The sequence below is a fragment of the Stylophora pistillata genome, chromosome 13 (assembly GCF_964205215.1).
Source record: "Stylophora pistillata chromosome 13, jaStyPist1.2, whole genome shotgun sequence".
In the NCBI taxonomy this organism is placed as follows: domain Eukaryota; kingdom Metazoa; phylum Cnidaria; class Anthozoa; order Scleractinia; family Pocilloporidae; genus Stylophora; species Stylophora pistillata.
The window spans coordinates 19,439,115-19,452,567 of record NC_142531.1 but is presented as its reverse complement, the minus strand read 5'-3'; the positions used below and the strand labels follow the sequence as shown (position 1 = coordinate 19,452,567).

The 13,453-nt window shown below is 41.2% G+C and overlaps 1 protein-coding gene and 3 non-coding genes across 4 annotated transcripts; 2 read left to right on the top strand and 2 right to left on the bottom strand.

The window, feature by feature from the left end:
- The first annotated feature begins 998 nt into the window (after positions 1–998).
- Trnal-uag (transfer RNA leucine (anticodon UAG)) lies at positions 999–1,080 on the top strand. The gene has a single exon. It is a non-coding gene; the product is annotated as a tRNA-Leu (tRNA).
- Positions 1,081–2,833: 1,753 nt separating this feature from the next.
- Trnal-aag (transfer RNA leucine (anticodon AAG)) lies at positions 2,834–2,915 on the top strand. The gene has a single exon. It is a non-coding gene; the product is annotated as a tRNA-Leu (tRNA).
- Positions 2,916–5,440: 2,525 nt separating this feature from the next.
- Positions 5,441–5,522, bottom strand: Trnal-uag (transfer RNA leucine (anticodon UAG)). The gene has a single exon. It is a non-coding gene; the product is annotated as a tRNA-Leu (tRNA).
- Positions 5,523–7,783: 2,261 nt separating this feature from the next.
- LOC148718006 (neurofibromin-like) lies at positions 7,784–12,164 on the bottom strand. Its single transcript, XM_088743829.1, has 5 exons — positions 11,803–12,164; positions 11,309–11,409; positions 10,652–10,797; positions 10,098–10,138; positions 7,784–9,785 (listed from the first exon to the last, which is right to left on the bottom strand). The coding sequence occupies exons 1-5, from the start codon at positions 12,034–12,036 to the stop codon at positions 9,417–9,419; spliced, it is 891 nt and encodes a 296-aa protein (XP_088599955.1). The 5' UTR covers positions 12,037–12,164; the 3' UTR covers positions 7,784–9,416.
- Between the last annotated feature and the right edge of the window lie 1,289 nt (positions 12,165–13,453).

The following is a 13,453-nucleotide window of genomic DNA, read 5'->3' as shown; positions in this document are numbered from 1 at the left end:
GCTTTCTTTTCAGGATATGAGAAGCATTATTCAGTCTCGCCGGAAAGTCGTGGATCAAATAGATTCGTATTCAGGTCGCTGTCCTTTTCTGGCAGATAAGTAAGACAATATGTGTGTATTCTGTGCCAACGCAGATCGTCATCCGTTTGACATGACGATTCCTAAAATTTAAGAACATAGATTGACAAATTATATAAAAAGGCAAGCAATTGGTTACTTTGCTTCAGGAATTTGGACATTTATTGGTCTACGCTGTATACCTAATTACCAACTTCTGTCTACTAAGTCATGTGAAGTGGATCTATAGTTCCTATAGCTCATTTACCTGTGAAAGGCTAAAAGCCGGAACGCAAAGATTAAAAGATGTATATTTCTTGACAAGTTAGCAAATGCAAAATTGTTCAAGCGAAGCACGATAGTATATGTATTCAATGCATATTTTGCGAAAATTAAGGTGCACACCTTGAATATTACCTGTTTCTATGAACAATATTGTTTCTAAAATTATAGGGCACCGAAGTGATGACTGATAACAACGGAAATTCATAGTTCCTTGTCAACGATAAGCGAAAACGTTCCTGAATCAATATTAGCCGGCTCCGATTGTCAACGATAAGCGAAAATGTTCTTGAATCAATATTAGCCGGCTCTTATGTCCTCGATTTCTAGCGATGGCTGTATAAAATAAAGCACCATCACTGAACACATAAAGATGAAAAGTAAATGTTTTTGCTCCTGATAGCGAGCATGGACATCCCTTCAACAAACTAGTCTCCAGGATTTCCCTTACCCGCCTCTCTTAGCGGCGGCGCGGCGGCAAAAGATCTGGGCCCGGGGGCAGTTATTGGCGTATGCTACCAACGGCGTAGAATTGTGGCCTATTCGGCGTACATTTTCAAAGCCCTCGGCGTAACTTCGGCGTGGGGTCTATGCGGAATGCACCCTGGTGAGTACCCCACCAAACTGTCTGACTAATGGTATATATCAATAGTGTAAGAGGTAGCGTGGCCGAGTGGTCTAAGGCGCTGGTTTTAGGCACCAGTCATTTCAATGGCGTGGGTTCGAATCCCACCGCTGCCATTTCAACATCTTTTTAAATTCGCAAATGGACAAGGCTGGGCGCCTTTTTAAAACTGCTAAACCGAAAAGGACTCAGCTGAACTTTCTTGATGAAAATCGCACTTACTTTGGAAGCAAGTTCTGTCCACTTCTACAGCCATGTGCATTCCGTTATGTCCTTCAAGCAACTCAATATAACAAAGAAAAGCTAAAATGAAAAATGTTGGATCAGAATTAACGCTTGTAGTGATTGGTTCACGAGTTAGGTAGCTCGTTTATTATGAGATGAACGAGTGCTAAAACCACGCCTACATTTGTTAAAATTTTTTTTCAGAACAACAAACTTGCTGCCACCACTTTAATATCTGACCTCGTTTAATCAACACTTTTTCATTCCGGGTCCCCTTGGATATAAGCTCCCCACCGATATGCCCCGCTACGGACATAAGCCCCCACGGGCATAAGCCCCCACTGACATAAGCCCCCACGGATATAAACCCCCACGAATATAAGCCCCCACGGATATAAGCTCTCACGAATATAAGCCCCTACAGATATAAGTCCCCCTCGGATATAAGCCCCCACGTTTACATGTCCATTTAAAACTCTTTAAGAAGTTGAATAGGCCAAAAGTTGAGTCTTATTTACTTTCGTAAAAAGATGTGAGATGATGAGTTACCTCCATTATTTCAAGTAAAAGGTCAGTAACTGTCTCCATGACGGTCATGCTCAGTGGTTCTCCTTCCCAGTCCCTCAGCGTGTACCTACGTTGGTAGGTTGCTTTAAAAGCCTTAACAGCCAATTTCTTCACTTTTGAGATGCCTTTCAGTAGTTGAGAGTGAAATGATTAGATGGCATACAGTTAAAGACAAAAAAGGAAAAAAGTCCATCGTTAAATTGCCACACTTCAGGAGAATTTGGTAACGCCCTCTTGCTGATGAATTCCTCGACTTTCATCATCTCTTTGCTGTTTCGCCGATGTAAATCTTTTTGTAAGAAGTCAGCAAGTTATGCAGTAGATTACATTGGCGGAGGATCGTTTGGGTCCCGATATTTTCTCAGTGTTGTGAATGAAAGGACACGTTTTGTATCGTGCACGAGCGCATTTAAAAGTGCCTGGTTGGTCATGTAATCTATTGCATAACTTGCACTTATTGCAAAAAAATTTACATCGGCGAAACAGGCAGAAGACTAGGTGACCGATTCCGAGAACACTTTCGCGACGTGGAGAGGAATGACAAGGACACATCGAAACCAGTCGCTAGACATTTTAATTTACCTAATCATTCTAAGCAACATATGGCAATCTGCGGTCTTTCCTTACACTTAGGTAGCACGGAAAGCCGTAAAACTCTTGAACAAAAGCTCATCTTTCAAACCGGCAGTCTGAATCCCACAGGTATCAACGAACGCTTTTCATTCCACTAATTTATTCGTGCTTTTCTCGTTGCCATGTGCCCACCAATCACGTAGCTCCATGTTCTGCCTTTAAAAGCACACACAACCCACAATTCCTCTCTTCGCTCCGACGAAGGGCTAAAGCTAGAAACGTCAGCTTTTATAATCGTAACAATGGCCAATTTACCATTTCAACCGTTGTTGATATATCAAAAGTATGGGATATGACTGGCAACTCTAAACAAACAAATAAAGAACGAGGGTATCAGAGCAATTTGTTTATCAAGTGGCATAAAACAATAAAAACAGACGGTTGTTTAAAGAAAGAAAGGCTGTTTTTTGTTATCCTAAAATGTTTCCCAAACAGCGTGTAAATGGTAGCGTGGCCGAGTGGTCTAAGGCGCTGGTTTAAGGCACCAGTCATTTCGATGGCGTGGGTTCGAATCCCACCGCTGCCAACCTAACTACACATTTTTGCCTAAATTTTCAAAAAAAACATCACAGGGCAGTACAAAGTAAAAACCAATGTACTCCTGGACTACTTTTGACATTCCATTGAAAACTGCCCTATTTGTGTTGGGGAACGGATGTAAGACATACTACTGTAATCAAAAGAAGCTCCTTAACGTCAAGACGGTCGTTGAAGGAAAGCAAAAGCAGATATCTTGTCAAGATAGCAATATCGTCCCACATGAGGTGTTATTCAAGACGGACAGTGGGAGAAATGAAGGTCTTGCTGATTAGCTGAGGGTAATATGGGTGGAAAATAAAGCGTTAGAGGAAACTGGATACTTAGCCTTCTGGAGACAAACCCTAGTCAATAACAAAATAATCCTAAATATTTTTTCCTATAAGGTATCTTTTCATTTAGACGGTCTGGTTGAATAAAAAGAATTCCTTTTTACCAATGTAAATAGATAGCAGAAGTCAACTCTATAATTATGAACACGCGTACGTCTTGCACAGTCAGATGCGTTTTCAATGGGTAGCAGTTTTGAAATTGGCTGTTATCAAATCTGTAGTATTTTGTTGTCAAAACTCTGGCCTCTTCCTAGAGTAGCCCACGTGAGGGCGAGAAAACTGAGTCGTCCTCAGAGCGATTTAGTTGAATTTGACCCCCACTCTGCACCTTGGAAGGAACTAGGGGACAAATTCTACCAAATCGATAGAACCATTTCCGTCATCTATTAGAACAGCATGCTCTATTCACGGATGGAACAGTCTAGTAAGCCGGTTCTGACAAATAGTTAGAGAATTTTACGTCGAGTTTTCATATCTACAATGACCAAATCAAGTCACCGAAGGAGAATGCGTTACTGTGTCGAGCCTTCCAATGACCTTGCGTGACACAATTTGCATTTTAGCTGACGCCAAAGCTACTGCAGTATCTGCCATCACTTCTGCCTTTACAGAACCCAGCCCTCCTGTGGAACTGGCCTGAAAGATAACAAAATCATTAAGACATATCCAATAAGATAGACAAAGTCAAGAGATGTTGGAACCATTTACGCTTGAAACGTGACCTCAGTGTACAACAAAGGCAGAGAATGTATAATTCTGACTACACTCAGGCAAGATATTCAATGTGAAAGTTTATTTAGGATGAGTCAGCCAGCCTTGTAGTATACGCATCCTACTAGAATCTACAATGTACTGGAAGTATTTACTGAAACTAAAGGGTTATACAAAATAGCCTGTGCTACGCCAGATACGAAAAACCACTATAAAAAACCACTCTTTAGAAGTGGCCAAAAAATATGTGGAAACGTATTCCTCATCTAATGCAACAGCACTGTACCCCGAGGAAAGGGTAATTAAAATAGACCTAAATACACTACTAATCACACAGAAAATTCAATGAAAGCGGTGACATTTTACAGAGAGTTGTAAACAAAATTACATTAAACAAGAAAAAAGAAAGTGGTAAAACCTAAGACTGACCGACCTAGAATGACTTAATTTCCCGTGAAACGCTTAAATAATCCGAAACTACCGCGATGCCACTCGAACCTCTTCAACGTATCGTCAGAATATTAATTTCTGACTAGTTCGTTCCCATGTCACTCAAACGTCAGAGATTACATTTTCAGGTTCAACATCAGTGTCTAAGAAACTACGCACCTACCCCTCCCTAACCCATCGACAACCCTATCTTGTTATCAGTTGACCGTTGTTTTATCAGGGGAGGGGTAGGAACGCATTTGCTCAGAAATGGACCTTGATCGATAATTCCTCGCCAGCCCCCCTCTTCAACCCCCCACCCCCACCCCCTCCAAAAACAAACGCACTCAGATGTTACCACTTAAGTATTTGGAGTTGACCAAAAGCAAATCATAAAAATGAATTGAGGTTCCTTGACAGTTTGCTTTTTGTTGCTTCCACTTTTCATGCCTGGTAGGTGTAACTAGTATTCAGAATGATTTAGAGCAATATATGTATTGCGGGTTTCCAAGAATTAGGGTTCAAAGACAAACAACGCTTTTTTGTGGGGAGAACCGTTTGTCACTACAAAAGAGACTTCAAAGACTTTTCCCTTTCGAATAACATAAATGTCTACTTCGCATCGACTATCTGTCGAAAACCTCCCAAATCTTTATGTTACCAAGTTTGTTTGTCTTACTAATACGTGCATAAATAACTCTAGTTATGAGACGTTATCATTGGAGTCTGACAAAAACGTTTACCCATACAATCCCTCATTCATAAAATTTAAAAGAAAAAGAGAGAGAGAGAGAGAGTGTGTGTCATAAGCTACCTTAATGAAGCAGTCAAGGACTGTCTCCAGTAACTCGGTTACTTTACCCACATTTCCCCAAATTGTCGCTTGAACGGAGGGATACATGGTCTAGAACAGAGGAGAAATAACTTTGTCAGAGTAACTTAATATTTAAAATGTTGATAGTAATCAAAAATTGCATGCATTGGTTTTCCTTCACTAAGTTATGCGATTGGTACAGAAAACTTGTAAAAAGTGCAACTACGTTGGCAGCGATGGGATTCGAACCCACGCCATCGAAATGACTGGTGCCTAAAACCAGCGCCTTAGACCACTCGGCCACGCTACCATTTACACGCCATCAACGGAGACACCTAAGGGGACAAACAACTCGAAGGGAAATAATTAAGGAAATAAATATTGGATGCTATTTTTCTTTGATAATCAGATTAAAATTTGTTGCAACTCATCATTCAAATGTATAGTTTCAGAAATTTATGGAAAAGCTTCGTTCTTAATGCTTCTTTTACGAGGCGAAAGAGTATCGAGCGTCAGACAAATACCCTCTATGCGAGTTGTCCCCCATGCACCCTTCAGTTAACCCCAAAGTGAATGGCCCTAGGGCTTTGCACCAGTTTCTTACTGCAGAGTAATTCTGTAATTTTTAAATCGGAACCACACACGCGACCCTACACCTTTCTGCATGTTGCATACACTCTCCGAGCTTTTCCTCTCAGCGTAATATTTGCAGTTGGATGTACTGTTCCATGAAGAAGCAGAACTGGAAGACTGTGCTGTAGAACAATTCTTTTCAATCCTCTAATCTTTAGGCGTTTGGAAAACATCATTTTCGTTACAACTAGCGCTGGATTTTTGAGACTCTACTACTGTACTAGCACTATCCCATGAGTTGGTAGCGGGAGGTGTTCCTGCTATCATCAGGAGCTCGTTTTGTGCTTCCGTAGTGGTTGATTTGCTTCCTCTATTAGACTGCTTTGCAGCCATTTCCAGAGTCGTCACGCCAGGCGAATAACTCCCCCAGAAAAGGCTGTTCACATTCGAACTGCATTCCATTCAGGATTTCGACCAATCATCATTTTCCCACGGCACGAAGCTTGGATTTCTCCACCGTCGCTCTCAACGTTCAATAAGCGCTTCGTTCTGGGAAGTTCGCGATCCTTGAAGATTCCCCTCAATTCATCTTTGAGTTCTTCAAGATGATCAAAGGCCTTTTTGAACTTCATCAATCGTCGGTAGCAAGCTTCACAAACTGACAACTCGCTGGTCGCTGAATAGCAGCTCACGTTCACATCCAGACAAGAACTAATAATCGCAGGAAAATCAAAGGAACTTTTTCCAAAGACATAAATTTTTTCTTTTTTCTCAACTGAAGTGGAACAAATAAAGCAACGATCACTTCGCAAAACCTTCTTCGGCATTTCCTCCTCCATCAAGAAACTACGAACAAATGCAGAATTTGAAAACGCGGGAAAAACGATATTGATTACAATCTCTTGTGTTCTGATTGGTCACATAAGAAACGATGTCAGTGATCTTATTGGTGGATTGTGGTTGGGAGACCTCTCACTCATCTTCCGAATCAAACAAGAATGTCCCAGACGACGAGGATTCGTCATCCCCGTCGAAATCAACCGTGGCGAATGAACCCCTTACCCTAAACTCCAGTTCAGACTGAAACGAAACAATACTTGGAGCAGGCTTCGTATCGATTGCAACAGAGGGTATTTGATCTGATTCTTCACTTTCAACCCTTTTGTCCATTTTCGTATCGTTTTCTACTGATTTGTCTGAAAATATCGCCGTAAAACAGTTTCCCATTTTAATATTAACCTTAACTGGAAGGAAAACACACGACGTGTTATTTTGTGAATGTGACATAAAGTTTGATAGCAACATACTTGGCAATGCGTTGTGATTTTAAGTGCGCGCGCCTTATTTTGTCGGTGTTTCTTTTCTACGTCTGTGTTACCTGTCTCCAAGACATTGAATAGATATCTGGTGAACTAGGCTATTGTCTCACCTTTTAGTCACATTCTGGCCCCGGTTGTTCGAAGGATGGATAACGCCATCCACTAGATATATCTTTCTCCGGTTGATAGCGCACTACGTTTTGGTAACACTCATGCGCCGGGTAGCGATTGATCCGTTGGATAGCATTAACCGCTCTCTGAACAACCGGGCCCTGGGATACAAATTACTTCTTTTCATCAAGACCAAGTTGTACAATAGGCGGATGACGCTAACTAACGGATAAATCGCTATCCAGCGGATAAGTGATAGCAAAACGTACTTCGCTCTCCACCGGATACAGATTTATCCACTGGCTAGCGTTTCTCAAACTTCTAGCAACCAGGGCCGGTTCTTTTGCGCGAATAACGATAGCATGCCTGCTGCAACATTTAGGAAACCTGGTCGCAAAACGCTTGCATGCTTCCTGTCGCCCCTGAGAAGCGCACGCACACACCAGCAAAACTAAAAAAAATTGACTCCGTAGTTCGTGAAAATCAGCCTTGATAGTGCGCGCACATCGTATTATATATACCCTTGTCAACAAAAACAAAACTGCTTTGTATAAAACACAATACAATGTTGCAAATTTCAATGATTTTATTTACAACTCTAATTAAAGATTGTAAAATTTCTAAAACAAGGTTTCATCCGCTTTCACGTTCATATCGCGTCCACAAACCAGTGTGGCGCCAGTATTATAAAGGCATTTGCATTCCAAGGGATTGTAATATTTACAAATAAATTATAGCGTCAACCGCCTCTCGCTCCCAAGATCTCATTAGCAATTCTCCTTTCTTTCTACCATACAATTCTTATAATGTGAATTTGGTATTGGATCAACTAAATCCCCTAATTGTTATTTTTGTATATTCTCATCACTTTTCTACTCGATCTTGTATGGATATCGTTAGGAGAAATTCTGTCTTGGTCACTCGTGGGAGTATAAGGGGTTGGCGATATTCTCATCAGAGAATATCACCAGAATATCTCAGCTGAGAACGACAGGTTCGTCATTTTCTTTAAAATCACTCCCATAATATTCGTTTAATTGCAAGATAAGTTACTTCATCTGCTGCTAATGCTGGAGCCGATTCTCCGGCTGTATTCCCCTTACCATATTTGTTTGGTAATAAAGAGAGACTGTTACGAGGTGTAACAAGCGAATTACCCGTGGGAATTAAAGAGATAGAACGCGCGGAATTATATAATGGTGATGTCGTGTCGTTGTGTCGAGTAATCTACTCTGGAAATCGGAGAGTACCTAAGTCGGAATGGGTATGGCAACCAATGCTCCAAGAGTTATCTACTTCAACAACGCCATACCAGTACAGCGGTCAGTTTTGAATTGAACTCTTGAGTAAACAGAACTCTCAAGTTCTGAGAAATGTCGCATTAGACAAAAATCAATGAACGGAAAACCTACCAATTTTTCGCAGTCACTCATTTTCTCGCTAAAAATGGAATATGCGAGAGTAAAATTTTGCGAAAAATTGGGCAAAAAGTGGTGGTAAATGGAACTAGTTTTGGAGAAAAGCGAGAATTCGATACTATCGTTTTAGTTTCCCACGGCTTTTAACTGTGCCCACAAAAACACTATACTGAACAGTACGGACAAAATGATCGTTTTTGACCACGAACAACAATCAACCTCCTAAAGGCCCGTTTAAAGAAATTGACGGTGCTTGTGACACAAATTGTGGACCGTATCCTAAGTGAAGTAAGGACTTGAAAATTATTTTGTAACAGGACATAAAATTTTGCGTTGCTATTTTTTGCGTCAACCGATATTTCGAGGGAACTAGATCTCGTGATTTTTCTGAAATAGCAAAATGAAGTCATGCAGAAGTTAGTATCAATAAGGTAGAAAACTCAAAGCGAGCCAAAAATGCATTTTAAGTGCACTGTTTGGTTTCTCTCGGTTACTCCTGCATAATGTCAGGATGAAAATTAAACCTCTTGGAAGGAGGAGTCCACGTAGAACTGCGGCTTGCAAGACAAATGAATCCGAGTCGAACAGGGCTCGTGGTATATCCAGCCAACTCTTTCAAACTCGTTTTCAGGCCTTAAGCCAATATGCAAATTCTCCTTAACACTCGTCGTTTAGTATTTGTTGCCAGAACTTGATAATCAATCGAGAAATGTTCCCTCGATGATATGGATCCCCTGTCTCGCACCTTGGCCCGTAACACCCCACAGATTTTTGACAAACTAATCACTTCATAACTTTCCCAGTGGAGGGACTTCGTGTTCCCCTGGTGGACCAGTTCCGTCGGAATTTCGGAGATTCCTTATCGGCCTTTTTCGCCCGGCATGACGAAGATGAGCGCTTGAACGGCAACGGAATAAAAAGGTGCTTACCGGGTGCAGCACCAGACAGAGAACTAAGGGAAGAAGACAGAGAAGACGAGGAAGACGCCACCCTCAGGTCCTCAGTGCTAGAGCTGAGAAGTATTGGTTTGACAGACGCCACAGAACCTGAACGCTGTGTTTTTTGATCGGTCAGGGGTACACCATACACCTCTACTACAGCTTCCAAGAACTTTACAAAGAGCTGCGCACGGCTTGCCTGACCGCTTTGCTCCTGCGAAAATTAATAACATGGATTTTTTACCCGCACAAAGGTCTAGATCCTAGCAGAATACAGGACCCTTGTTTAATGTGAACCTTCTAATTGCCTAGCTCAACATAGAGTTCTCTGTGTCTCGGTGGTAAACCATAGGACTGCGAAATGTGAAGGTCTGAGGTTTGAATTCTCGAGGGAGATTCGCATTTTTTCGTTTCCACGATCACTGGAAATGAACTACATCTTGTAAGACCCTTAAAAGTAGTTTCAAAGCTAATCTTAAACACAAAGGTCACTGTGAGCAAAATCGCAGCAGTACAAAATGCCTACCTTAAACTTCGTGAAGCGACTGAATCCGGAAAATCCAAATGCTGAAAGAGCAAAAACGCAGACAAATTAGTCTTTGTGAAGGTGTAGTCTGATCGTCCGGGTGAGTGTAGTCCTGAGAAGGATTGTTGTCGGTGGCAGTGACTGACGTTTCGACAACCTGTGCGGAAGTCATCATCAGAGTCAAGTGAATGATTGTTGTCAGTAGAATGTTCTTATTCCAGTTCGTGTGAAATGATCGGTTGGTTTTGCCGTGATGTTATTGGCTGTAAGACTCAAGTGAGTGACGATCAGACTACACCTTCACATGTTACCCCCGGGTTCAAACCATTTACTGCAAATTAGTCTTTGTTTTCTTTTACGCCTTGGAAGACGAGGAATTAAAGTCGTACACGAAGCCATCATGTTTACGCGGGAAAAACAAATAACTTCCTCACATTAAAAACAGAGACTTCATGACCTATAATTAAAATTATTTTTTGTACCTCTTAGTTCCACATCACCTGGAAATTAAACGTCATTGCATACAGTTCAGCTGTACTTTGATTTTCACTTACTTGATAGATAGCTTGACTTCATAACAGGATCGTCGTTTAGCTTTACAGCGCTCATTGAATGTACGATTGTCTGTATCGCTTTCAGAGTGGCTACATCATCAGAATGGCCGAGCACAATGGATAGATCCGAGTCTAAGAGATTATAACTGCACAAGAACAAAAAAAAAATTAGCTAGAATGTTTTTCTCTTCTCTATTATGTGGGGTGGTAATTAACTACTCTATCAAAAACAAAAAATAAACTAGGTAACTAGTTTTTAGTTTCGAGATTCGTTAGCGGGCAAATGAAACAATTGGTAGATAACAGGCAGTAGCTAATTTTGGAAAGCTGATGATTAGAGCCTGCGAGAAGGCTTTCATTATGGTTGCAGCATGGGTGGCCGGTAAAGCATGCGCGAGGTCTGTGAGGGGTCTGACACTAAAAACCTTTCGCGGACCTCCTACGCACTCACATCGCTCGCCAGCTTGGAATACCTTTTGAATTAGTGTAGAAAATTTGATGTCATATCAAGATGTATTTCTCATGACTTATTCGCTGGGAAACGCTCTAGTATCGTAAAACTACAAGTATGAAAATAGAGGGTTAGCGACGTTCTAGTGTGCCTTGGAAATGCATATGAGCAGCTGATAAGGACTATTTAATAATTAGAGTACTCACATGACAGGGAAAACTCCAGGGAATACCAAGCTAGCCTCCGCTAATACCTGGTACAAATACCGTGACTCTACATCTCCAGTGACGTGCTCAAGCAGCATTGCCTATCAAGAAACCAACCACTTGAATCAATAAAACTAGGGTCTCTCTGTTAGCGGAAACTCGCCCACACATACAGCTCGTTTGACCTCCTACAAAAACTCTGTGTATACACTTTCCGAATGCCACCAACAGCCCTGCTCAGTCACCCTTCAATGGACTTCCATTGCGGGAAAACGAGTAATATTTCAACAAATCCTTCTTTAACAATAATGAAATAACCTCTGTTCTGATTGGTCTGTGTGATTTCGTTATGTCGGTTTCTTGACGATCGATTGAACGTTTCTATGAAGCAAAACCAAAGCAATCCCGAAACACTTTTCGAAACTCAATTGAAAGTGGTTGTAATTCAGTTCACCCCGAGGGACGTCATTCCGAAATTATCCAAACAACCTTACCAGGGCGGTCAGCAGCAAAGCTTGAGTCTGATTGTCGTTCACAATGCTTGGATCCAAGAGCATGTTTCGACATTCCGAGGGGCAAACAAAGGCCTCGTCACTAGTACTGTCATCAACTGTAATCACTATGGACACTTGGTGCTCCGTATTCAAGGACGTTACGCTTCCGGAGAGACTGCCGTCAAGTTTGCCTGGAAAATTCAGGGTGGGGCTGTCTGGCTCTTTTTTGGGCATCCAGGCGCAGGCTAGAGCGAACTTCCTCAGATACGGGTAACAAAGCTACGAAGAATCAAAGTCAAACAATCTTCCGTAGTCAAGTTAGAAAACTAAATGTGATTGAACTTTTTAATGAGTAGTTTTCGTTCTCCCCACTCCCGAAAAAAAGGCCCCTAAACGTGTCAGGGGCTACCTTCAGCTCATATGCTTTTATTTTTTCTATGACAAGGTATTTTCGAGGTTTTATTTCAAGAGAACATAAGTTCTACCAAGTTTTCAGGACTTTTGCAATTCACAGAACCTTTGCGAGACAACTTTTGCACAGACCAAAACTAACTTCATCTTGAAGGGGAATAAAAATATTAGTTCGGTACAATAGGAAAAAAAAAAAACACAAAAGAAGCAATGATTAACCCCGAGTGAAAAAGGATAACTGGGGAGGAAGTAAAACAAAACGAATTACAAAGTCGAAAATAAAAACTTTGGGCGAATTCTACCAAGAAGCAAAAATCTTTGGCGACTTCGCCCAGTTTAACATTAGGCATTCCTCTGCAGTAAGGAACACTTTGTCAGTCCTTTAACTTACCAGCCAACTATGCAAGATTTTCTTTGTTGACTATAAAAGAACCACGACTGCAAGGAAATTAAAGTGTCATCAGTTCCCTTACGCTGACTGTATCAAGCGTCATTTCAACAGACTGCAATGACATGCTACAATACAAATGACAGTGAAGAGCTATTGCCCTTAGAATCCCTAAGAATGGCCAGCATCTAATTTCTCCTTACGGTATCACAGCTGAATCAACCAATGAGGTCATGAGAAGTTAAAAAAATGATCGCCAACTAAATAAGCTCCTAAGTGCTTTGAACTTCTTTTTCTCAGTTCCAAAGGAGATTAAGAAGATTAAACCGGAAAGTATGGAGAATATGCACTCGGATGTTGAGATTTAGAGGGTAACGCAGCAAAACGAGGCGCGTTTCGTAAAAACAACAAGCCAATTAGAGCTAAGGAAAATGTCACAAGGAGTAAATGGGAACTCAAATTTAAAACAAACAAACTTTAAGAAGCGCCGGAAGACACACGTGACCAAGATGTGATTAGTTAAAATATTGACGTCAATTTGTTTTTTACAATAAAAGTATGATTTTATTTAAGTTTTCGGAAAATCACGCGCGCGCGCATTGCGTGACACGACACGTCATTTTCATGATCCGTAACCTTATTGACAATGGTTCTCGACCAATAAGCACGTGACAATTTCTACAATTATTGTAACAACAAAATTTTCCGGCATCTCCTTGGTTGAAAGGGTAGCACGAATTCCTCATACCACTCACAGAGCAAATGAAGAAAAATCTATTGCAATCCCAGTTTGTTTTCGACATTAAGTTGCAATTAGCCTTTTCCAATCCATACCTGCCTTGTCTTCCGTTT